The sequence below is a fragment of the Perognathus longimembris genome, chromosome 11 (assembly GCF_023159225.1).
Source record: "Perognathus longimembris pacificus isolate PPM17 chromosome 11, ASM2315922v1, whole genome shotgun sequence".
Lineage (NCBI taxonomy): Eukaryota > Metazoa > Chordata > Mammalia > Rodentia > Heteromyidae > Perognathus > Perognathus longimembris.
This window is the reverse complement of record NC_063171.1, coordinates 66,586,435-66,611,866: the sequence shown is the minus strand read 5'-3', so window position 1 is coordinate 66,611,866 and position 25,432 is coordinate 66,586,435. Positions and strand designations below refer to the sequence as shown.

Sequence of the window (25,432 nt, the reverse complement as noted above, 5' to 3'; positions counted from 1 at the left end):
CTCCCCTCGGTCGCAGACACGTGGGGAAAGGCGGAGCCTGAGCGAGGGCGGGCGCCGGGCCGGCCCCGCCTCGGTGCCGGGGCTCAGCCCGCCTGCGCCCTGCTTCTCCGCTGCCGCACCTCGGGACCTAAAATGGCGGCAGCCTCAGTTTCCAGCCGCTCTTGGAGGTTCGAGGTGCCGAAAAGACTACAATTCCCAGCATGCAGAGCGGGACCCCTCCGTTCCCTCACCCCCACCGCGGCTCGCTACTGGACATTCAGAGGCGGGTCTCGGCGCCTTCGACTACAATTCCCAGCATGCTCTGGGGACGGCGGGGGGTAGTACTACATTTCCCGGCATGCACAGTGCCGCGGTTCTGTCACGCACCCTTCTCCGTTTGCCCTTGGCAGGCAGAGACGTCTTTGAGCCGTCAGCGCCCGTTCTGCTGCTTTTCATGTAAGTTGTGTTGAGCCTGATGAAGCCAACGCAGTGTGACAGAAAACCAGTGACGACTAAACGTCCCAAGCCGTCCCGCCACCCGGACACCCTCCCCTTTTCCTGGCAGGGATGGGGGGGGGGGGGGAAGTGAAGAACTAGGGGAAGGCAGGTTAGCGGCGCCGGAGGGACCCGAGGCTCCCCGGCTGGAATGTACCAGATGAGCCGCAGCCCTATTTCCAGCTTCTTTGGTGCTTAACTGGAGATAGAGTCTCACAGACTTTCCTGCCTGGGCTGGCTTTGAACCTTGAGCCTTCGATCTCAGCCTCTTGAGTAGCTCAGATTGCAGGCGTGAGCCACCAGCACTGGGCCAGGGCTTAGGTTTTAAAGGAAAATTTGAGAGGGTTTGAGCCAGGCAACCACATGAATGTGTACTGTGTATTTAAAAAAAAAAAAAGGTGACTTCTGTTGCTGTGTCAAAGAAAGATGGGTTTCAGAGGGGCAGAGGAGGTGGGAGCCGCATAGGCCTGGTCATTTGCAAAAGTAGCCAGTGTCTCCCCATCACCACTGCTAGCTGTCTGCACTGTAACTTACTCAATTTACTCTGGCAGTGGGACATGGACAAATGTGATGATACCGAGCCTCAAGAAGCACTTCGGAGTTGAGACTTACCGGCCTTGGGAGCCTTGTGACCACCACCATCTGAGTGAGTTTGGGCTCACCTGATGTGTGGATGGGGTGCACAGGTGAAGTCATTACCTGCATCCAGCTGACACCCAACCCACCTTGATGCACGCACGTGAACCTCTCCTAAACCATCTCTCCAGTCCCATCCGCTTTCCCCTCACCAAATGAACCACCTAAACAACCCAAAGAACAGGGAAAATGGCATTTTAAGTTGCAAAGGTTTGGGGGGGAGGGGCCATGTGGGGGGAAGCTATTCAAGAATGCCATGCCCATGGGCTGGGGGATATGGCCTAGTGGCAAGAGTGCTTGCCTCGTATACATGAGGCCCTGGGTTCAATTCCCCAGCACCACATATACAGAAAACGGCCAGAAGTGGCGCTGTGGCTCAAGCGGCAGAGTGCTGTCCTTGAGCAAAAAGAAGCCAGGGACAGTGCTCAGGCCCTGAGTCCAAGCCCCAGGACTGACAAAAAAAAAAAAAAAAAGAATGCCATGCCCAAAGGTGGCTTAGATGTTGATACTGGAGAAGACTGAGAAAATCACAACTGAAATATTTTGGAGGTAGCATCTGTGAAACTGGCTAATTGGTTGAATTTTGAGTTTTGTTTTTTTTTAGGATGAGAAGGTGCAAGAATAACTTAAGAGACTTTGGGGCATTTTTGGCATTTATAAGATCTGAACCAACCAGGAGAGGTGGCTCACTCGCCTCTGTACTGTAAACTACTTGAAAGGCATGGAGCTGCTTCAGAGGTGTGGTTTGCAGTTCAAATCCAGCCTCAGCTTAAGAACAGTTAACAAGACCCCATCTCACCCAACATTCTGGACACATCTGTCATTCCAACTCTGCTGGGGTATAGGAAGATTGCGGTCCAGGTTGGCCACAGCATAAAAGCTAGACCCAATCCCAAGCAAAAGGGGCTCAAGTGGCAGAGTACCTGCACAGCAAGGCCTTGAGTTCAAATCTAAGTACCACAAAAAAGATGTGGAGCCAGGGGCTGGGGGCTCCCACCTGTAATCTTAGCTATTCAGGAGGCTGAGATTTGAGGATCGTACAGAACAGCTCAGAGCAAACATCCTATCACAGCCTCAGAAGCCTGGGACAGCCAGGGTGTTGTCACTGAGCTCTTTTGCCCAAGGCTAGCACTCTGCCACTTGAGCCACAGCTCCATTTCTGGCTTTTAGCTGGTTAGTTAGAGATAAGAATCTCTCAGATTTGTCTGCTGGTTGGCTTGAACTTGAACCTTCACATCTTAGTAGCTAGATTAACCAGCATGAGCCACCAGTGCCTAGTGAGTTCTGGGCCTGAATACCTACTCTGGTCTGGGGACTTTGCAAGGGACCATGACTTTTTATTGAGACAATTGCTTCAAAGATCCTCCGTTTTGCGTGTGTGTGTGTGTGTGTGTGTGTGTGTGTGTGAATGTGTGTAAATAGATGCTAACCAGAGCCTCATAGACTAAGTTGTTGTAGGCTGTGTGAGGCTGCTTCTTGTGTGTCATTACAACAGAGTGGGCTCTTGACTTCGGAAAGCATGGTCACTGCTCTATTCTGCAGCTCCAATTCAACGCTTAGATTTTGGCTGTGTGTAATTCTATTAAAGAGAGAATTTTATCTTTTCCCCAAAGTGTACAATGGTTATTGCTAGAACTTCCATGGTATAAAAATAGCAGGTATCCCCATCTTGTTCTGTATGTGTGCGCGTGCGCATGTGCGCCCAGGCCTGCCAGTACTGGGGCTTGAACTCGGGCCCTGGATGTTGTCCTCAAGGCTGGTGCTCTATCACTTAAACCACAGCTCCAATTCCAGCTTTTTGGTGGTTAATTGGAGATAAGCGTCTCATGGACTTAGGACTAGAGGTGTGAGTACCAGTGCCTGCCGTTCTGTCGTATTCTTCTTCTTTTTTTCTTTTTTTGCCATTCCTGGGGCTTGGACTCAGGACCTGAGCACTGTCCCTGGCTTCTTTTTGCTCAAGGCTATCACTCTGCCACTTGAGCCACAGCGCCACTTCCAACCGTTTTCTGTATATGTGGTGCTGGGGAATCGAACCCAGGGCTTCATGCATATGAGGCGAGCACTCTTGCCACCAGGCCACATTCCCAGCCCTCTGTCCTATTCTTGATCTTAGTAAAACAAGAAATTCTTTGGGGAAAACAGCTTTGTCTGTGCTATGCAACTCTGACGTGCAGATGAGTATTCGTTCCTGGTCCCTAAGCTGTGGGTTTTAGACTTGTCTAGCCACTTTTTTCCCCATAAATACACATGCACATACACACACACACAATACACACATACATATACCACACATGCTCACATATATAAACACACCACATACACAAAGTATGCATATATACAATACATGTGTATACACACACACACACATACATACCCACTCTTCCCCTCCTTCTGCTGCTCCTTCCCTACCCTGACTGGTACAAATACTAATTGTCTAGATAGCTGTAATATTTTAACAAATTAAGAAACTTATTCTGAGCACCAAAGGGAAATGTGGAAAGTTAGAATTAGAGCTTAGCACCAGCTGCCTTGTTTCATACATGAAACTAGAAATCTTCTGAAATCTGTTTAAGACATTCTCTAATTCTGCATTCATTTTTATATAAACTACAGCCATATGAAAATTTTTCATGCAAAATAATATTTGGCACACCTACACATTTTTCACAATGTACTTTCATTGTTGGGAAGAATTATTGCAACTAAATTTAGTTGTCGGGTTTTGGGGTTGTTTTGAGGTTTTTTTTTGGCCAGTGCCAGGGCTTGAACTCAGGGCCTGAGCACTGTCCCTGGCTTCTTTTTGCTCAAGGCTAGCACTCTGCCTCTTGAGCCACAGCGCCACTTCTGGCCTTTTCTGTTTATGTGGTGCTGAGGAATCAAACCCCGGGTTTCATGTATACTAGGCAAGCACTCTACCACTAAGCCACATTCCCAGCCCCCCAAATTAAGTTTTAGCCTTAAAAAAATTCTGCATAACAATACTGGATGTCTTTAAATGAGAACAAAAGTTTTAATAACACTATATAATTTAAGAACATTCCTCAGATCTTGAATTTGATTCAAGTATTTCTTAGTCAAACACACTCAACATAGCTACACATACTCACACACACATTATATTCACTTTTCCAGAACAAACTTTTGCTACCCCTAACTTTTCTTTTGTTTACCCACTGGCTTGTGAAGCGGTTCGTAGATGAACTGTCTGTAAATCCCCAGGTAGTAAAAGTAGCTGAAGACCAGGATGGACAAGAACACGAGTACCAGGACGAAGAGTAAGGAAACCACCAGGTAGATGTTGGGCCTGGAATAAGAACAATGACAGAAGTCACTGGAAGTCTTTCTTCACACTTGGCTGTTCATTCACTCACTCAAACTTACTGGGTCATCGCCAGAGAACGCAGACTTCTGAGGCACGGTGTGTGCTCCAGGCACTGGGCACAGTGAGTGTGAGCAGTGTGCAAGGGCCTTGGCGGCGGGGAGACAGGCTGAGCGGTGCCTGCAAAGTGGAGGGTGCGTGCCAGGCTGTGGAGGATGGAGAAGTGGCACATCACTCCTGGTTGCTGGAGAGCAGAAACGGGTTCAGGTTGAGGGGAGCTGGGGGGCCAGGGGGAGCGGTCAGAGATGAGGATGAGGGGGGTCAGGGGGAGGCTCGGGGCACCGTGCTTGCCTCGCCTGCCCGGGGCCCTGAGGGAGAGAAGAAGGGGGGAGGCAGAGTGGCGTGTCGGGACTCCCCGAGGGGTAGGAAGGAACGTGGGGTGGGCAGGCAGGAAAGCCCGTGTGGTGGTGTTATAATCGGTGGCTGAGCAAATGAGGTATCTCTCTAAGTTGCCCAGGCTGGTTTAGAGTGTGCTGACTGGGAGGGTCAGTCCGGTGGGTGTGTATGAGTGTGTATGCCACTTCTTGTTGGCACTACCAGTTAGGTGCCAGACCTCTGCTCTTGGCTCAGGACTGTGTGGGTGCCTCTTGTGTGAGTGGCTTTGTTTCTTGGGTCACCTAAGTGCTGATTTCTATTTGCTGTCCTAGTAGTGGTGTCCGTCCGTTTCTGGTTTCCTTCTATGCTGTAACTTTTTGGGGGTGTTACAGTCCTCAGGCCCCACGGAGTCTGACCTTCCTCCTCCTCAGTCACACACATAAGCCGGTTCCAGAGTGTAGTTTTTTTTTTTTTACCTTAATTAAGTGCCATGACCATTGGCTAGCTGTCAGGCACTGTGCGAGATGGTAGCATGGACATCGAGAAGAGGGGGTGAGCCCCCCCCTTGGAGAGCTTACCCCTTGGGGAGGAGATGCTCATTAACCAACCAATGAGCAATGGGATCTGAAATCACAAGTTGATGAGTCAAGAAGCAGAGAGACACAGTGTGATGGATGCAGGCACACTGGAGCAGGGTTCAGTCTTTAGAAGTGACACTCGTCAAGTTTTTCTATACCTCCCTTTGTGGAAAAGAAGGAAAGGAAGCAATTCCAGATAGAGGAAGTGCATGTGCAAAGGTCCTGTGGTGGGACAATACAGAGAGGGTTGTGGACAGAATGAAGGCTGGTAGGTCTCAAGCTCAGGGAGAACAGGGCGTGGAGGGGAATAGAGCCAGAGAGAGTAAGGAGTGTGAAGCCAGGTTTTTTACTCCTTGGCATTTGGCTTGCAGCCGGGTGTACCATTTCCTGGGATAGGGAATTGTGGAAAACAGAGTCACTACAGAGCCGCAGTTGATACCACCATCACCATCCGCTACGGCCTATGCGGCTAGCATTTCCTGGAGCGGGACCGGGACAGGCACACAGTGGACGCACTTAGCCCCTTTGTGGAAGAGATGATGAAGTTCAGGACTGGGAGGTGAGAGTGTCAGCTCACTTCTGAACACGCCCAGTTGGGTCAGCCCTTGAGCAATGTAGAAGAGGTTAAGCAGGCAGTGGCATCTGGTGCCCACTGTCTGCAAGCCACGTGTACACGGTGGTGGTGGTGGTGGTTGCGGGGATGGGAGCCACGTGTACACGGTGGTGGTGGTGGTGGTTGCGGGGATGGGAGTCATGTGTACACGGTGGTGGTGGTGGTGATTGCGGGGATGGGAGCCACGTGTACACAGTGGTGGTGGTAGTGGTGGTGGTGGTGGTGGTGGGGATGGGAGCCACGTGTACACGGTGGTGGTGGTTGTGGGGATGGGAGCCACGTGTACACGGTGGTGGTGGTTGTGGGGATGGGAGCCACGTGTACACGGTGGTGGTGGTTGTGGGGATGGGAGCCACGTGTACACGGTGGTGGTGGTTGTGGGGATGGGAGCCACGTGTACACGGTGGTGGTGGTGGTGGTGGTTGCGGGGATGGGAGCCACGTGTACACGGTGGTGGTGGTGGTGGTTGCGGGGATGGGAGCCACGTGTACACAGTGGTGGTGGTGGTGGTTGCGGGGATGGGAGCCACGTGTACACGGTGGTGGTGGTGGTGGTTGCGGGGATGGGAGCCACGTGTACACGGTGGTGGTGGTGGTGGTTGTGGGGATGGGAGCCACGTGTACACGGTGGTGGTGGTGGTGGTGGTTGCGGGGATGGGAGCCACGTGTACACAGTGGTGGTGGTAGTGGTGGTGGTGGTGGTTGTGGGGATGGGAGCCACGTGTACACGGTGGTGGTGGTTGTGGGGATGGGAGCCACGTGTACACGGTGGTGGTGGTTGTGGGGATGGGAGCCACGTGTACACGGTGGTGGTGGTGGTGGTGGTGGTGGTGGTGGTGGTGGTTGTGGGGATGGGAGCCACGTGTACACGGTGGTGGTGGTTGTGGGGATGGGAGCCACGTGTACACGGTGGTGGTGGTTGTGGGGATGGGAGCCACGTGTACACGGTGGTGGTGGTTGTGGGGATGGGAGCCACGTGTACACGGTGGTGGTGGTTGTGGGGATGGGAGCCACGTGTACACGGTGGTGGTGGTGGTGGTGGTTGCGGGGATGGGAGCCACGTGTACACGGTGGTGGTGGTGGTGGTTGCGGGGATGGGAGCCACGTGTACACAGTGGTGGTGGTGGTGGTTGCGGGGATGGGAGCCACGTGTACACGGTGGTGGTGGTGGTGGTTGCGGGGATGGGAGCCACGTGTACACGGTGGTGGTGGTGGTGGTTGTGGGGATGGGAGCCACGTGTACACGGTGGTGGTGGTGGTGGTGGTTGCGGGGATGGGATGAGCTGTCAGAGCAGCTCAGAAGACAGGCCAGGCTTCAACGGGGCCTCGGTTTAATGGCTACTGGGAAGGGGAGGGGAGAGAAAGACAGGCTACAGTTTAGAAGTCCATGGAGTTACACAGTAGCCAAAAGAAGACTCGGTGGTAAGGGAAGAGCAATGGGGCCGAGGAAGCATGGGGGAGACTGGGCGAGGTGCCCGGGAGGCGAGGTCGGCAGGGCCTGCCGCGGGCAGGGCTGGCCAGGGACATGGACGGGGCTCGCGTGGGCAGGACCGCGGTCCACAGCGAGCCTGGGAGGCTGGAAAGGCCGCAGTGAGGACGGGAAGAGCTCAGGCCAGGTGCCCTGAGCCCAGGACCAGGCGCGCCTGCTTAGAAGAGGACCCAGGATCGGCACCGATCTGGAAGAGCCAGAGGGCCCTGCGGTGCAGGGAGCACATCAAAAACAGAGCGCAGGTGCAGCTGTGTCCTCAGGGGAGAGCCTCTGTGTCCCAGAGGTGGTTTGTGGGTTCAGGGTGGCAGCGAACAGGATGGAGAAGCTGGAGAAGAGGTGGAAGGGCTGAGCACTGCTGAGCAGGGAAGCAGGAAGAACCAAGCTCTCTGCCCCTACAGCCCAGGGCGCAGGGCTCCCCGCCACTCGCCCTGGCCTCCCGCACCTGCAGAGCCCTGGCTTGGAGGGCAGCTCAGCCACGGGGCCCTGGCTGCTGGAACCCCGTTAGGGGAGCAGGTGCAAGGAGGCAGGGCCGTCCCTTCCTGCTGGTGGGTGTGTGGACAGATAACTGCTTTCCATGCTCATTGACCAATCATACCAGCCCCGTGTGGAAGGGAAGTTGCTGTAAACCAGGTCCATTTCCCACAGTGGCTTAGGACCAACTCTTGCCCACCTGCAGCCCTGGCTACTCGGAGTGGAGCTCCGAAGATGGCGGGGAGAAGCCAGTGGGGGCCAGAAAGTCTGTGAGGCTCTTACCTCCAATTGAAGTGGAAGTGTGGCCCAAGTAGTAGAGTGCCAGCCTTGAGGGGGAAAAAATAACCCTCGGGGACGGCGTCTAATCCCTGAGTTCAAGCCTCAGTACCAACACCAAAATAACCAAAATTAAACCATCAGCTCTTCGGGCTGGGAATGTGGCTTAGGGGGTACAGTGCTTGCCTAGCATGCATGAAGCCCTGGGTTTGATTCCTCAGTACCACATACACAGAAAAAGCCAGCAATGGCGCTGTGGCTCAAGTGGTAGAGTGCTAGCCTTGAGAAAAGGAAGCGGCTCAGGGACCGTGCCTAGGCCCTGAGTTTAAGCCACAGAACTGGCAAAAAAAAAAAATCAGCCCTTGCCTTTTCCCATTGGTGGGTTACTCAGACCATGAACCTTTCATTAGCTCAGACACAAAAACAGCATAAAGTCAGTAGTGCTTTAAATAGAGCCGCAAGAACCGAAGCAATTGTCTGGGTGCTAGGGGGAGACTCCAGAGCACTGTGCGCTCTTCTACTCAGCTGTACCTCCAACCTCTGTCCGCTACTCGTACTTAACATTTTAACAAAGCCGAAGAGAACAAACAAAAATCACACACACCAAGCCTCAGACAGAGAAGCCATGTCATTGGGGATTGTCCCTTCAGTGTGAGCACTGCCCTGCTCTGCAGGGCCGGTGCTGAGCGCAGAGGCAGACAGACATGCCGTGCCTGCCTGTGTTCCGGAGGCTTCTGCAGTGGGGAGGCCCGGTGGCCCCTCCCTCGGCGTTCTGCGAGCCTGCCAGAAAGGTGTGGTGGAGACAGAATGGGCAGGGGGGCTGGGGGGCTCTTGGAACCAAAGGGGTGAGCGAGGGATGAGCAGGAGTCTCAGCTCTCCTGGCTGAGTCCCTGACAGGGAACACACTGTGTTCAAGCCATCCTGTGTGGACACACACGACCTGTGGTGAATGGAAATATATGCAGTTCAGGAAAGTAGCCCGTTTCTATCATCTGGGGAATCATTTCCTAGATAGCCAATCAAAGCCAAAGCCACCAACGCCGTGGAAAACGCGGGCAGGACTTCGGAGAGCCACCGGCTTCGCAGGGAAAACACCGTCCAAGGCGGCTCTTATTCTTAGACTCGTGTCACTTACATCCTACATCACATTTGTGTCATAGGATTGGTCCCAGGGACTCTGCTGCACAGACAGGCTCTGTCTGGGGGAGCCCCTGGGCCGCCCTTCCTCCCCTTCACCCCGAGAGCCCACGCCCTGGTCTTTACCTGGGGATCACTCCGTAGGTCTCCACAGCAAATATGGCCGACAGGTTACAGAAACTGCAAATCAGAAAAGTCATATTGAAGATTCCATGAGCTCTATTAAAACCTCCCCACGCATCTCTACGGTAACCATCAAATCAGTTTAACGAAGGCATCATCTTCCTGACAAGGCTCAGAAGAGGACTCTCCGCCAAGTCCACTGTGGGGATGTCTCCATCTCCGCGTCCCAGGCCGCAGTGAGGGTCCCCAGAGCAAATCATGAAGCCCCAGGCCACCCAGCCCCCCCCCCTCCGTCAGTGGTTCCCAAGGCAACAGACGCATGCTCACAGTGCTCCTGAGCACTAACAGGTAGGGACAGAAACAGCTCCCGCCCACCCAGTGTCTGCTCCCTGGAGATGAGTGCGACTTGGGCGTCTGCTGGGTTCAAGTAGTGCTAGGGGCCCACGTGCACTGTGGTCCTCGTGGAAACCCTTCCTTCCGGATGAAACTTGCAAAGGTCTTGCACAGTTGTTTGAGTAACAGAGCCTGGGTTTGAGTTCGGGACTGTGTTTTGTTTTTTTTCCAATGTGTGCTAGCCCTGGAGCTTGAACTCGGGGCCTGGGATGCCGTCCCTGAGCTTTTTCACTCAGGGCCGGTGCTCTAATACTTGAGCCACAGCTCCATTTCCAACTCTTTGATCGCTAATTGGAGATAAGAGTCTCCTGGCTGCTTTTGAACTATAATCCTCAGACCTCGGCTTCCTGAGTAGCTAGGATTACGGTGTGAGCCACTGGCACCTGGCTTTGAAATCAGGTTTTTCTCTGAGTGTCAGGAGCTCAAAAGAGGGGGTGGCATTGCCATTTCTGAAGTGGCCGAGAATCAGTAGTTATGACAGCATGTCGCTTGCAGCGAGGCAGAATGTTAATAAATAACCATTTACACGACTTCATCTACTTTCATGTGGGCAAAGGCAGAAGGAGTTGTTTGCTAAATGTTCAGTAAAAGTAGTCATTTCTCAGAATTATTGTAAGATAACGGTGTGGGTTGGTAGACTGAGGCAGGAGGTCACAAATTTGGGGCTGGCGTGGGTTACCTAGCAAGTTTTAGGCCAACCTGAGCTATTACAGCAAGACCATGTCTCAAGAAAAAATGAAAGAATACTATAAAATAGGGCTTACCAACCCATTTAACAAATAAAGAAGTGGGTAATTTGCTTAGGCCTGAAATTTTCTTTGTCTGGTCAGAACTAGGAAGGAATAGAAAGGGGACACTACCCAACAATAAAGATGGCATAATAATCTTAAAAGCGTATCACCTTAAACAAAGTTTCAAAATACATGCAACAAAAACAGAACCAGCTGGGTGCTGGAGGCTCACACCTGTAATCTTAGCTATTCCGGAGGCTGAGCTCTGAGGATCACAGTTTGAAATGAGCCAAGAAAGTCCATTAACACTCTTATCTCCAGTAAACTACCAAAAAAATAAAGCCAGAAGTGGAGTTGTGGCTCAAGTGGTAGAGTGCTAGCCTTGAGCAAAAAACATCTCAGGAACAGTGCTTAGGCCCTGAGTTCAAGCACCAGGACTGGCAAAAAACAAACCTGACAGAAGGAAAATATAAAACAGTGAAGTCCCTAAGTATACTTGGAGACTTCAGCATTTTTTCTTTCTAAATAGATAGGACAAGTAGACAGAAAAAGTGCTCTCTTAAATAAAAATCTAGATGCCAGAATCCCTATTGCACTGTTTAGAAGTAAATTTAAAGACAGGGAAAGAGGGCTGTTGAAGTGGATTTATCAGATGTAAGTTACTGGGCTCAGAAGCAGTGTTTTGTGGTGGTTTTCTAGGCTGAGGTATCAGGAAGGAGACAGTAGCATTGGAATTGGTCCTTCCACTTTAGTAAGGACAAAGGGACCTTTTACAGCAAAGGCCAATGGTTCAGCAAAGATGAAGGAGGCTGCGTCCCTTCAACAAACTATCTTCCATGGCAGTAGACTTGAGTTAATTTTTTGGGTGTGGATAGTTGATTATGGGGCCTCGAGGACTGAAATACACAAGCAGCTCTCCAAGATCCTACTTGATTCCTACAACCAAAGTAAACCTGATGTACAGCTGCCTGACAGAAGCCGCTGTCCTAGAGGACCACGGAACTTAACCTAATTCCTGTACTTGTCTGCTGATGTTTTCAAAACCCCTTGAATTTATGAAAATCCTTGAGGAAGAAACCCATGGAGGCAACCTTTATACCTTGTCTGAAACCTTCCCCCTTGCCTTCTGCAGGGAAAATGTGCACTGGGAAAGCAGAAATGCCCGGCACTTTCAGGCTTTTCTTTCAACAGTGGAGCCGATCTAAAGGTGGCCCCCTGGGCGCAATGGGAGCACAAGGCAGGCAGGGACGGGTGGGGTTTTGACTGTTCATTTACCGCAGCACCCGTGCCGCCACCTTCTATGATGTTTCCTCTATTCCTCAATGCATAATTGGAGGAGATGTACTAGGTGTCTCAACAGACAGTGGAACTCCCCACACTGAATTCTGAAAATAGCTCTGTGTGGAAAAGAGCCATGAGGACTGGAAGGGGAAGACCATGGGAAGCAAACGCTGGCGTTGTCGCCGCCAGGCCCGGGCTGCAGGTGGCTCATGCTGGAGCAAGCACTAGCACCCGGCTCTGATCCGCGCCCTAGCAGTAAGTGGAGAAACAAAACCAGGTAAATACGATCGCGGCGCCTTGGTCCGGACGGCGGGAGTGCTGTGCGCAGCGTGGCAGATGGCTTTGGATCCTCCTTTCAGGACAGACGCACTCATTTTCTCATCTGGGGAGCAACCGATGGAGGCCCTCCTAGAACTTGCCCTCCCCCCCCCCACCTCAGCCCCTCCCTGCTCCTTTGCCTCGGCCGCTGTTGGTTTAGAGGCACCAGGGCCTTTTCCTGTCCTCCAGTTCAGAACACCTGTGCTTCCTGTGGGGTCCGCGGGGGGCTTTGCCGAGTCGCCCTGCAGCCCTGACCACCTGTGCGCCCCCATTTTTACCTCCGCCACCGCCTCCAACGCAGGGGATCCCAGAATGCTTCTCAGTAAACTTCCGGCAGGCTCATCTTCACCTCCAAGTCCACTTCCCCAGGAATCTGAGCCACAGAACGACCAGTAACTTTTGTGTCTCCCTGTGGCTCCAGGAGATGGGTGGGCTTGGAGGATGGATAGGAGACCGTCGTCACGAGACCTCGGCGGCTTCGCTCAGGGCCGCTGCCTCGCCCAAGCGCATCAACACAAACCCAGCCGCTGGTGAGATCGAGCAGCCCCTCCTGCTGTCTTCCAGTACACGGAGGAGGCAGAAAGACCAGAAGCAGGCCCAGCCCTTGCCTCTGCGTGAGGACCACACCCCCGAGGGCGCGTGGCCGGGGAGCTTGCCTCCGCCACTGCCCCCGGGGATGTCACTGCTGGGAACCAAGGGGCGGCACGGCCTGCAGGGGCGCGTCCCGAGGGAGCGCGGAGGGTGCTTTCCGTCCTCCTCTGGATCTGAGGGGAACACGCCCCATGCAGGTGTGGTCTTCTCTACACACATGCAGGACGGGAAGGTTCCAGACGGCCCCGGTGCTTGGTGAGGCCCTGGCAGATTGGGGAGAGGATGCGTGCCTGTCTGGCGACATGAGGAAGGTCAGAAGGCGCCTCTGGTTCTCAAGCGAATGCAAACGTTATTTGCCACAAATGGTTCTGAGAAACAGCTCAGGGCGAAGGCCTCGGCGGGAACTGAGCTGACAGTGTGGTCGCCTCGCTGACCCTGAGGCCTGGACGGCTTGCGGCTGGCGCGGTGAGGTCAGCTGACCCCTGTGGTGAAGTGCAGGCCCTCAGAGTAAGTGATTGAGGGCAGAGCGGGGCTTGGGAGGACACGCATGCAGAGTCGAGTCACAGCTCAAGTTTGCCTGGACATGCGGAGTTCTTCATGACTTCATTGACTATAAAGAAAAAAGGAGGATTTGCGTAATGCCCCGAATCCAGATGTGGACTGTAGCTCCATTCAGCGACAGTCCTGACGAACAAAGCCTGAGAGAATGAGCAAGATCTTGGTGGGGTTTTTTTTTTTTTTTTTGATTGTTTTTTTGTCAGTCCTGGGCCTTGGACTCAGGGCCTGAGCACTGTCCCTGGCTTCTTTTTGCTCAAGGCTAGCACTTTACCACTTGAGCCACAGTGCCACGTCTGGCCGTTTTCTATATATGTGGTGCTGGGGAATTGAACCCAGGGCTTCATGTATGCGAGTCAAGCACTCTTGCCACTAGGCCACATTCCCAGCCCATGAGCAAGATCTTTTGTCCTACTTTTTTTTTTTTTTTTGGTGCCAGTCCTGGGGCTTGAACTCAGGGTCTGGGTGCTGTCCCTGAACTTCTCTATGCTCAAGGCTAGCACTCTACCACTTGAGCCACAGCACCACTTCTGGCTTTTTCTGTGTATGTTGTACTGAGGAATTGAACCCAGGGCTTCATGCATGCTAGGCAAACACTCTACCGCTAAGCCACCTTCCCAGACCTTGTCGTACTTTTTATAAGAGGAGCGGCGGCCTGTGGCATCATCGTAGACCCGAATCTGGATCAGTATCTATCCATCAGGCACATCAATGTCTAGATGAAATAAGAACCGATGAGAAGAAATTTTTGGGAAAAGGCGTGTAGATGAACTTCTTGGAACAAGACTAAAGAATTAGAATATTTGGGGGCTGGGAATACGGCCTAGTGGCAAGAGTGCTTGCCTCGTATACATGAAGCCCTGGGTTCGATTCCCCAGTACCACATATATAGAAAACAACCAGAAGTGGTGCTGTGGCTCAAGTGGCAGAGTGCTAGCCTTGAGCAAAAAGAAGCCAGGGACAGTGCTCAGGCCCTGAGTCCAAGCCCAGGACTGGCAAAAAAAAAAAAGAATTAGAATATTTGAAGCTCCCATGAATGTTTATCAAAAGAGCCTCTTTCTCAAGCCCCCCAAATGCTTTGTCAGGGTCCATAAACCACGTGGCCAAAGTGCCCAATCTCCCCTCTCCAGGGCTGAGGTGTTTGCTATCACTAGGAACTGTCCAGTCTGCCTCCAGTCGGGACGACCTGAATCCTTCTGAGGGGTGTGTATGCGGAGGCCTCAGCCTGCCGCCTGGTGGCTGGCTCACGCCACTGCAGGACATGCTGATTCTTCCCGCCACGTACTCAGCTCTTCCGTGCAACTCCTGCCTGCAACACCAGGTAGAGACCGGCCGAGTGTCCTCTGTGTGTGAATCCGTGCCGCAGACGGTTGTTTCTGACCGAGGACCTCCCTTTATATCCAAGGAAGGCATGCCTGGAGCTCAGGGCTGGCCTGCCCTTGGTAGGCAGGTTGCTGACCACCTACAATGGTTTTGGTAGCCACCTTCATTTTGCTCTCAGAAGTTTGGATGATGAATTACACAGCAATGGAGGTCATAAAGCAAGCACGAGGGGTCACTGGAGAGACTGTAAAGTTCTTACCCCGAGGTCAGCACTCAGCCTGTGACCACGGGCGGCCGACCCTTCCCCACCTGCCAGCACGAGTTTAGGGATGAGGGGAGGGCTGGGCGTGCCAGCTCTCACTTTGTCTTTCACTGAGGAAAGCGCGGATTCCACAGCAGTGAAGACTGTGGCTGTTCTGCAGGGCTTGCTAGCAATGCAGAGAAGTACGAAATACGAACCACTGGTATTGGGAAGGGCTGCGTCTTTGTAGTTCACTGTCTTCTGCTCGAACGTGTGTGCCAGGTCGGCTCTGGGGATTTAGGCATAACTCCATTTGGACAGGTGGGCTTGATTTTGGAGTTGTTCTTCAGGAGTTGGGGAGCTTCTGATAATGGTAATGCGGATTGCGGTGGTCACGTGCTCACTTTCAGTTCGCTGATTTTCTCCTCAGCTGGGCCTCTTCTCTTGCTTAATCTCGCTTTGAGAATCGTTTTCATTTCCAGGAGTTTTCTGTGTTCCTTCTTTGACTCTTCTGATGAGTTTCTTACTTTTCCATTATACTTTCAAAGCCTTCTTTAAGAATGATAGACATGCAACCATACATCTTTTATAATCCATATGTAATAAATCCAGGTTGTTGCAGGATGTCTTTGTTTCTGTTGACCCTTGTTCATGTTTCGCTTATTGAAATGTTTCCTCTGGGAGTTCTTTGGGGCTTGCATTTCATGTGAATTTTTTGCAGAAGAGACAAGCATTTGTTTCTGTTGAACACATATAAGCTGGGGCTTCTTTAAATTCTGGGGTAGGTTACGATTATGATAAGCCCATCTAACTTGAAATCCAGCCTCAAATCTGAGGGCACTCTCCCTTTAGCAGCTCACACGAGGTTGGTGCTCTACCACTTGAACCACAGCTGTATTTCTGACTTTTGGTGTGTGTGGGGGTAATTGGAGATAAGAATCTCATAGATTTTCCTGCCCTAGCTGGCTTCGAACCATCATCCTCAGAACTCATCCTCCCGTGTAGCTAGGATTGTGGGTGTGAGCCACCGGTGCCAGCAAAGGAGATGAATTTAGGGGAGTTGGTGATGTTTAAGTTTCAGCCCACAATCTGAGGGCCTTTTGTGCCCTCTAGGGGTGAACACATAGTTCCAGGAGGTTGCTGGAAGTGGCAGAAAGAGTGGCATACAGGGGAGTTTTCCCCAAGGCTGCAGGCAGCCTGGCCAGAAGGAGGAGGGAGGGTCCAACAAGTGTGTGAGGAAAGAAGAACTTATTTGCTCTAATGTGACAGGACAAGAGGGCTGGCATGATTTCAACTTCTCTAGACTATGTGATTAAAATAATGGGATTTTATTTGACCACCCCAACTAACAGGGTAGTGTTTCTTTCGGGGGGGGGGAGGGGTGGTATGGAGATCATTGTTTTGCCTTTGAGTTAGCTAGAACAATGGAATTCTAAGTGAGGATTCCCCTAACCGGAGCCCAGAGATGAGGAGGGGACAAGGCGCTGGACACAGACAGGTAGCCATCTTCCCGTCGTCATTGCATGCGTCAACGAAGCACTGTCCCTGTCCTCCGGAAAGTTCCCTGCTGCTCCCCGTGGTACCCGTGGGCAGCGCCAGCCGTGTGAGAAGGCGCTCGCCTGGCTGGGGGCCCCCTCGCTGGCCCTTCCTCCCCACGTGGCTTCGTCCCAAGCTCCCGAGGGACTCCACCGCAGCCGCGTCAGGCGCGGGGGTCTCGTAGCAACGGCCGAGTGTGCTTTCAGAGTGTGCTTTCAAATGGAGTGATTTAATGCTTAGCAGAAAATGTCCTATCACCCCAAAGGATATTTAACACACTGCCTAGAAAGTGCAAAGGAAATACAGAAATAAAGCAACAATTGGATGTTTCGTTGGCATTAAATGAAACCAAGAAAACCACAATTTCGTTTTGAGCAATGAATGCTAAAATTATTGTGATCACACGTTTATCTTTACCTATAGTTCGGATCCAAGATCTTCACACGAAACACATACATTCCTGTGTGGTCATTGGGCCAATATAAATGGTTATAATTAGAAATGTTGATGATCTCATAGGGCTGATTCAAGTCTCCTGGTGTTCCAATAGCATACGAAAAGCAGGGCCTATAGTTCTGGACGAGAAACAAAGACAAAACTTTAAGATCATTTTCTGGCTTTAATAAACAAAGCTAGATCCTATGCATTCATTATAGGCAGCTTCTGGGGCCTCTCAGAAGCCCAGGCTCCATTTGTTGTGTGTGAAAACACCTTCATCGTGGTGGAGAAGAGACGCGTGTCTTCCCTTGAACACCACGGCATGGCGTGGGAGCGTCGAGATGCCGTCTGGGGCCACACTGGAGTTGGGTATGAGGAGGAGCCCAGCGGTCAGGGGTTTCGTCTCCCCTGGGGCGCTTGGTGCCCTCTGTGGCTCTCCATGGGTCTCAGAGCACACACTAAAGGGATGATGTTTTATCCCTTGCTTTTCTTTATATTTTATTCTTAATTTTTCTTGCCAGTGCCTGGGCCTTGGACTCAGGGCCTGAGCACTGTCCCTGGCTTCTTGTTGCTCAAGGCTAGCACTCTGCCACTTGAGCCACAGTGCCCCTTCCGGCCTTTTCTATATATGTGGTGCTGGGGAATTGAACCCAGGGTTTCTTGTATACGAGGCAAGCACTCTACCCACTAGGCCACATGCCCAGCCGTGTCTCCTGGGGGGGGGTCTCACCACACACTCCAATTCTGCCAGTAGCGGGTCTTGTCACCCTACTCACCGCGTGCACGGCCACACCTGTGCGCCCAGCCCGCCCCCGCCCCCGCGTGCTTTCTCCTCCCACCGGCGTTGGCTCGGGAGACCCTGGGAGACGCCACGTCTGCGGCATGGGTCAGTTCTCCTCTCCGCGTCCACAGTCCCACAACATCGTTCCCGGGCTGTGGGGCTCCACGCGCGTGCGCCCCCTCGGGGACCCTGCTCTAGCTGGGAAGCCATAGGAGGGGCGGGAACCGCGCACCGTCCTGGGGGGAGGGCGAGGCTGTCTGGGGCGGCGTTCTGGTTCGGGTAGGGTGGCCAGGGAGGCCTTTACCGAAGGGAACCGGGCGTGGTGGGTGCACCTGTCACCCCAGCCAGCCTGGGCCAGGTGGCAATGTCAGGCCTTTACAATCAACACTCAATAAAGGGGGCCGAGGCATGGAACCCCCCCACCCCCCATCCCCGCCAGCAAGTAAATGCAAGGCCCCGAGTTCCCATCCTAGTGCCACACACAGAAAGAGGACACCTTAAGGAGCATTTAAGAAAGAAATGGAGGGAAGAAGTCTTGGAAAAGACGAGATACTTCTACACATTTCTTGGCCGTCTGATCATCCGCAGTTGCAGATTTTCAGCAGTGACAAACCAGTAGCAGAATGCACAGCAAAACAACAACAAGGACAACAAACCCCAGTGGTGAAATAATACAGTTCAACAGAGAGGAAAGCTTTCCCTTAGGGATTCCCACACTCAATCCCCAGGTGTCCCCCCCCCCCCACGCGGGCCTCACCTCGGGTCCCCACACCTCCTCCAGCGGCAGGTGTGGGTTCCGCGCCACCATCAGCTCCCACGTTTGCGCTTCGTTTAGACATCCGCTCTGTGAAAACACCCCAGAGCCCACGGGGAAGGGGGTGACGCGGGGAAAGGCCACGTGCGCACTGCCTGGCTTAGGAAACGGCCTACGGCGCACCACCTCTGCCATCACTACTCAGAAAACAGAAGAAAAAGTCACACAGCACGCGCACGCCAACGTCTTCCCAGCATGCTCTACTGCTGTCATGGGAGCACTTGTCACCTGCCGAATGATGGGACAGGTTGGTCTGTCCTTTGTCGGTCTTGGGGCTTGAGCTCAGGGCTTGGGATCTGTTGCTAAGCTCTTTTTGCTCAAGGCTAGGGCTCTACCATTTTGTGGAGCCACAGCTCTACTTCTGTTTTTCTGGTGGTTAGTTGGAGATAAGGGTCTTGGGGATTTTCCTGCCTGGGCTGGCTTTGAACCGTGATTCTCCGATCTCAGCTTCCTGAGTAGCTGGGGTACAGGCGTGAGCCACAGTGCCCAGCTATGGACAGGACAGTTTTAATTCACCCTTCCCAGTTTATATGTCTTACATATTTATTTTGAGGGTTCTTCTTCACCATACTGTAAAGGTCCCCAGGAACAATTCTGCGTGGGAATGGTGGTAGACAGCCACCCCTGTTTTCTTCTCAATTTCAGCGGGAAGATATTTAAAAAAAATTACCCATTGTTGGGTCTCATGCCTGTAATCCTAGCGGCTCAGACCTGAGAGGCGAAGGTCGGGGTTGGAAGCCAGCTTGGACGGATAAATGACATCAGCTAAGAGTGGGGCCTGGGAGCTGGTGGCCGGGAGGCAGGGCCCAGGCCTGGAGTTGGACTTGAAGCAGTGGGGTACACTAGGATGATGGGGTACGGGAGGAGCACTGACCCACAGCGTTCCCAGACACGCAGGGAGAGGAAGCACAGCCTTGGCCTGACGGAGCTGAAGGAAAGGGTGTGCACTGGAGAAAGACAGGGATCTGCGGGGCGTGGACAGGAAGATGCAGTGGTTTGAGGGAGAAGGAGGGAGGGAGGGAGGGAGGGAGGGAGGGAGGGAGAGGAGCAGAGGCTTCCTTCCAGGCTGGGTTTGTTCAGGATCCTGGTTGGACGGTGGCTCCCACAGCCCCTGGGGACGGCCGGGGGACCAGGAGTCCCGGTGCCACGTACGTGCTGTTCGTGGATGGCGGGTCTGGCAGAGACGAAGGCCACTTGGGAAGCTGTTGGCTTCAGTCTGAGACAGCTGGGGCATCAGGAGCTCGTGTGGGTAACTTCTAGGCTGCCATCAGGATGGGATGTCTGGGGGCCACCGGGAAAGGGAGGGAGGGGCCTTTGTGTCGGGTGTGAAGGGGGCGAAAATGTCGCTGGGCAGCAATCCAACTCGAACAACAGTGTAGGGAGAAAATTTTCCCATGCGATTGCATTACACTACTCTAAACATATTATGCTTTTTTTTCCCCCCTGACCCCTTCATGTCTATTTTATAAGGCAATGGCTTTTTTTGTGACAAATGAATTTTAGTAGCTATTAAATTTAAAGCAGAAGTAATATGGGGCTTAAAAACTTCTATGGAAGCTGGGCGCCGGTGGCTCATGCCTGTCATCCTAGCTATTCGGGAGGCTGAGATCTGAGGATACCAGTTCAAAGCCAGCCCGGGCAAGAAAGCCCACGAAACTCTTATCTCCAATGAACCACCAGAAAACTGGAAGTGGCGCCGTGGCTCACAGTGGTAGGGTGCTAATCCCGACCTAAAATTGCTCAGGGACGGCGTCCAGGCCCTGAGTTCAAGCCCCATGAGAAAAAAAAAATTCAGTGGAACGCAGCGTGGCTCCAGCTTCCTTGGAAAGACGTGTCTAATTGCGAATTGGATTCTGCTCAGCTTCAAAGCCATCCTACCTGGAGCATGGTGGTATTAAAACTATAGTCGTCCCGGCCATGAACCTCCCACACGATGAAGTTTACATCAACGTCCTTCACGTAGCCATTTTCATCAAACCTGAAAGGAGCAATGGACACAGAAGCCGTAGTTTAGTCTAAGCCGGAGGGTGGGTGGAGGATTTCTGCTTGGGAATCCGACGGACGGGCTTTTGCTTGGCGCCTGTCTTTATCACTTGTAGCTCTGTGATTTGATCCCGGGGGAAGTTAAAGTCTCCAGCCCTTACTCTGCCTCTGGGCAAGGGGGATGCGTGCTGGAAAGTTCCTTCTGTCAAGAGTGAGGTCAGGGAGCCTGTAGTCCTAAGGACCCCGTAGAATGAGATCCGAGGATGACGGGGTGAGGCCAGCCCCAGGCTGGGCAGACACAGCCACTTAACTCTTACTTCCAATTAACCAGCAAAGAGCGGGACGCGGGGGGGGGGGGTGACTCGAGGGGTAGAACGCCGACTTGGGTGACCACGTTTTGTTCTGCTGGTCGGGAGGGAGGAGAAGGAGGACTGTGTGGGGGAGGAGGGAGGGCGAGGCCAGGCTCCTCCCCAGCATTTCATCTGCCTTCACCGGCTGCCTGCTCTGAGGCATGGGGATGAAAGCACCCCCAGGACGGGAGGACCCGGCTTCTGCGGACTTCCCAGGAGGAAGGATCTGGAAGGTGTGCCTGGTCCGGGCTGAGCTGAGAAGGCCGGGCTGCGGAGGGGTCAGGGCAGCCCACGCGTGGCGCGTGGGTGAGGGACGCCCATACCCTGGTCAGCCCGGGCAGCGCCCCCTGGGACGCCGGGCCTTGGTGCCGCCCCGTGGCTTGCAGAGCGGCGCTGCTTCCGGCAAGGGTGGCTTTTCCTGCCACGTTAAACCAGCGCCGGGAGACTCAGCCCACGCCCAGCGAAGCGCAGCGCACAACCTCGCACTCGCGGACTCACAAGAACCAACGCGGCTCGGGCTGCTTTCTCCAGCAGTCACGGCTCCTATTTCTGAATGAAACGGTTTCCTAAACCCACTGGGGGAACCCTGATCTCAGGCACCTGCTCCCCCTCCGATTTTAATATCTCACTTGACACATCATAAAATATAAGACCTAGACAGTGTCTCATCATCCCCCCTACCCCCCATCGCGGCTGCAGATTGCGCTGTCTGGCTTTCTGATGTTTGACCTGGTGGGGGGAGGGGGCTCCGGCCTGAGCTGGAAAACAAAAAACACGGAAAACAAAAACCCAGAAACGAGCTACGCACGCCGTTATCTAGTTAAGTTAGGACGTGCAAAGCTCTAACTCTAGCATCTTCGTTAAAGGAGCAGAATTTCTAACTCTATCTTCCAAAAGTCATGAAGCCCTTGAATTATTAATAGTTGCAAAGTCCTATATTTTCAAAAAAGAAAAAAGATAACCACCAAACACTAAAAATTAAAAAACAAACCACACACAACACAACTATTGAACCACCAGTTTACTTTCACACGCACAAAAGGCCACAGTGCCCTCTTGTGGCCGTGGCCATGCATTGCATGACCCATGACCTGGTTAGAACCATCTTTCATGTTTTTCTTTTTCCATTTCATTAAGAATATGTGACAAACATACTTGCCTTGACAAGAAGTGTTTATTTTCGTTAGCATGCCTTAGTATAGATTAGAATACTAATGAAACTGGAGAGGTCCAGAGATCCAGAAATGTCACCGATGGGCCACTAACCTCCTAGCAATTGGTTTTTTTCCATTTTGGAATGGAAGAGACCTGGCTGTCAATCTACAATTGACGGGATACAAGCACAGTGGATATCCATTGTGTTCATTATGGCTTTTGTTTCTTGGGGCTCTGCTGAATCTTGAGGGAGCTGTACCGTTCTCCGGGGCTCAGGGCAGTGAGCAACCTTCCCGGCGCCACCTTTGTACCCAGACCACAGGCCCCCAACCCTTCCTGCATCCCTAGTGCTGGGAGCAGAGCCATCTGGGATGGCTTGTGTTCACACCCAAGGGGCTCACTGCCGTCACCCTTTAGAGATGAATCTAGGTTATTTTTGTTGTTTTGATGTTTGGTGATAGCCCGTTTGAACTCAGGGACTTGCTAGCCTGCACTTTGAGTCATGCTTCTAGCACAACGTTTTGCTGCTTAGTTTTTGACATGGAGTCTAGTCCAGGATGGCCTTAAACTTTGATCCTCTAGATCTCAGCCTCCTGAGTAGCCAAGGAGTACAGGCGTGAGCCACCAGCACCCAGCTTGTTATCCTTCTAGTTGTAAACTTCTGCCTGACTTTGCATGAGTCATTCCCCACAGAAGCAGGGACTTTGTTAGAACCCGGAGATCTAGACGATGGTTCACTGCTGCCGGAGTCCCAAAGCTTCCTCTGTCGAAGCCAGCCTGATCCTCACAACTAATTAGTGAGCACCTGACGTTACCGGTGAGAAATGTCCGATTGAGTGCCACCGTCAACTGTGTTTTGCTGTAGTTTTCTTCCCCTTTTATGCCTCCCTTCCCCTTTCCTTCCCTTGTTGGGCTGGAATCTCAGCGTGCTGCCGGGCTGGCCTGCCTCTCATTGAGATCCTCCTGCCTCAGCCTCCCGGGTGTGGGAGGACAGACGTGCCCTACCACGCCTCCTTCCCTTCTAGTGCACAAAGCTCTTCACACGTCCCAGAGTGAGGACGGCGCCTTTGCCCCCACAGAGGCTGCAGCGCCCTGTCCGGTATCCCGGATGAAGACCGGCCTGGCTCATCACGGAGGGCCCGAGTTCTCCGTTTACTTCTCTCCCCCGGCAGCTGTTCCTTCCTCTTTCACTTGAATAACGACGCATCTTTGCTATGATGTATCCGTAATCACGCACATCTATTATGGGTGGACATGACTCATTGGCTCAGTCTGCCATGTCGCTATAATTGCAACAACTCACTTTTAACCTTTATCCTCCAACTGGAAATATGCTTATCTGGCTTTTCTCTTTAAAAAGCAACCTCTACTTCTGGCATTCCCCCCCCCCCCCCCGGGCTTTCCTGTCTGAGCTGGCTCTGAGCTGCCGTCCTTGGATCTCAGCCTCTGGGCAGCACCCATAGGTGTGATCCACCGGCACCTTGCTTAGGTTTTTCTCCGCAGCCTCACTTTCCTCTCTTTTCCAGAGAGTTGGAAAACCGTAGATGGCATTTGCCTCCACTTGCCTCGAGTTCACGTCGCAGATGTCCCGACGTCGGCCTCTGTCCCTCCTAGAACTCTTGGAAAGAGCAGAAGCGATGACCCGCCAGTGTCAAAGGCAACGGGTACATTTTAGGGCCAGCTCACTAGGTCTCTGAATGGGACGCTTTCTTTCAAAAATTTCATTTTGCCAGGAAAAATACAGTTTCCCCTGAACATTCTCATTTTCTTGGTTCCTGAGATTCTTCCTTCTCTCAGGTGTCCTTAGCTTCCTGTGGCTGTTCTTTCTGGGACTTACTCTGGACCCTTCCCTCTACTCTCGAGTGCCCTCTTGTGTTGGGAGGGGTCATCTTTGCCACACCCTGCTTCTCATTTGGATTCTATGAAGGGAGGGCACCTCCTGCGTGGGGAATCTCATTTGAATCTGATAAAGCGCTCTTGGTGCCCCCTTTATGCGGAGGGAGCCGAATGAGCAGAACCTCCGAGGAATCAGCTGGGCATGTGCACTCTGCCTCAGGGGCTTCATCTTGGGAATGGCTTGCTGTTAGGGCCCCATTTATGTTCTACATCTAACTTGGCCTCCAGGAGGAGAAAGTTCAGCAGTGATCAAGCGCCCCGGCCTCTGTCTTCACGGTGGTCTCCGTGGCGGCAGCAGAGGTCCCGTTCTGCAAACGGAAGCCACAGCTACCCATCTATTTTTGTCAGTAGCAAGTGGCTCTTAGCTGTCCTATTCAGATGCCCTTGTCACCCTCCTAGACACCCGGCAACTTCTGATCACGCACAGCTGCTCTGGACCCCACGGCATTGCCCCTGGCCTCCCGGCGCTGCTCAGACGGTTCACCCGGGCTTCAGTGCTGCAATGGCACACTTTCTGGGGCAAGAAGCTCCTGGATGCCAACCGATTGTCAAATTCAGTGTAGGAAATCCAACTGACCCCTCCCCCCGAGCCGTGCTGTGGTCTCTATTTCGTATCACAATGGACAGCATACGGTTATCCTTCCAGACATGGCTCAAGTCAGCAAGTAGTTAATGGCGGCCTCTATTGGCTAGGCATGGTTCTGAGCACTAGGGGCCCCAGCAGTGACGGAGACACCAAAAAATCCCCTTCTCTGTGGAACTCAAATGGCATTAGATGAGTAATTACTCTAAGTAAACTAGGCAAATGGTGCAAAAGAAAAGCCAAGAAGAGAATATTTCAAGCAGGACTGAGTGACCTATTGTGTCAATTTTTGTAAATGAGAGTTGGGGCCACTGGCTTAACGAAATGAGAGCATTGACCAAACTGGCCACCGTGCTGATAGTGTGGTCGACTCCGAAGCCAGCCAGAGAGGCTGGGAGAGCACGGGGAAGAGAGTAAGGATAGGAGCTGCAGGGTGAGGTCCAGAGAGGCTTTGTCGCTGCTTGTGCGTTTGATTGGTCCAGCAGAGAGGGCACCTGGGGGCCCAGGAAGCCGTTCTCTGTGGCAGAACTCCCCTGGAGTGACAGACACAGCACACAGGTATGGGCACTTGTAACTTTTCCAGTCATTTTTTCTCCTCCTGGTCCCAGTTTTACTAACTGGTCTCCCTGCTACGAGTTAGCCATACCACAGCCATGCCGTTGGTGTTAGTACGTTATCTGATCATACCACTCCATGATAAGAATTCACTGGACACCTTCCATGGTCTGGACTCCGCCCTGCTGGCCCCACTCACCTTGTGCTCCAACGCCAGACCTTTCCTAGTAAATGTCTCCCTTCAGCGTTTGCTTGAAGGCTTACCCGGTGATATCCACTAATCCCTTCTGCAGTTCTCTCCGTCTCTCTCTGACTCAGCTAAATATTCGTCATCCTGTAAGACTCAGTGACTCAGTGCAGGTGTTCTGAAACTGTTTCTGGAACCATCTCTCTTCATGGCTGGGTTGGATTCTCTCAT

General features: G+C 52.7%; 1 protein-coding gene across 1 annotated transcript in view; it reads right to left on the bottom strand.

Moving 5' to 3' along the window:
• Positions 1–4,152: 4,152 nt before the first annotated feature.
• Catspere (catsper channel auxiliary subunit epsilon) overlaps positions 4,153–25,432 on the bottom strand; it is a 67,368-nt gene continuing 46,088 nt past the window's right edge. Inside the window, exons 18-22 of the mRNA XM_048357500.1 lie at positions 20,371–20,470; positions 18,436–18,522; positions 16,877–17,034; positions 9,494–9,547; positions 4,153–4,414 (exon numbers count right to left, since the gene is read on the bottom strand). Of these exons, the coding sequence (XP_048213457.1) occupies positions 4,261–4,414; positions 9,494–9,547; positions 16,877–17,034; positions 18,436–18,522; positions 20,371–20,470 (553 nt within the window). The 3' untranslated portion in view covers positions 4,153–4,260. The remainder of the gene's footprint in view (positions 4,415–9,493; positions 9,548–16,876; positions 17,035–18,435; positions 18,523–20,370; positions 20,471–25,432) is intronic.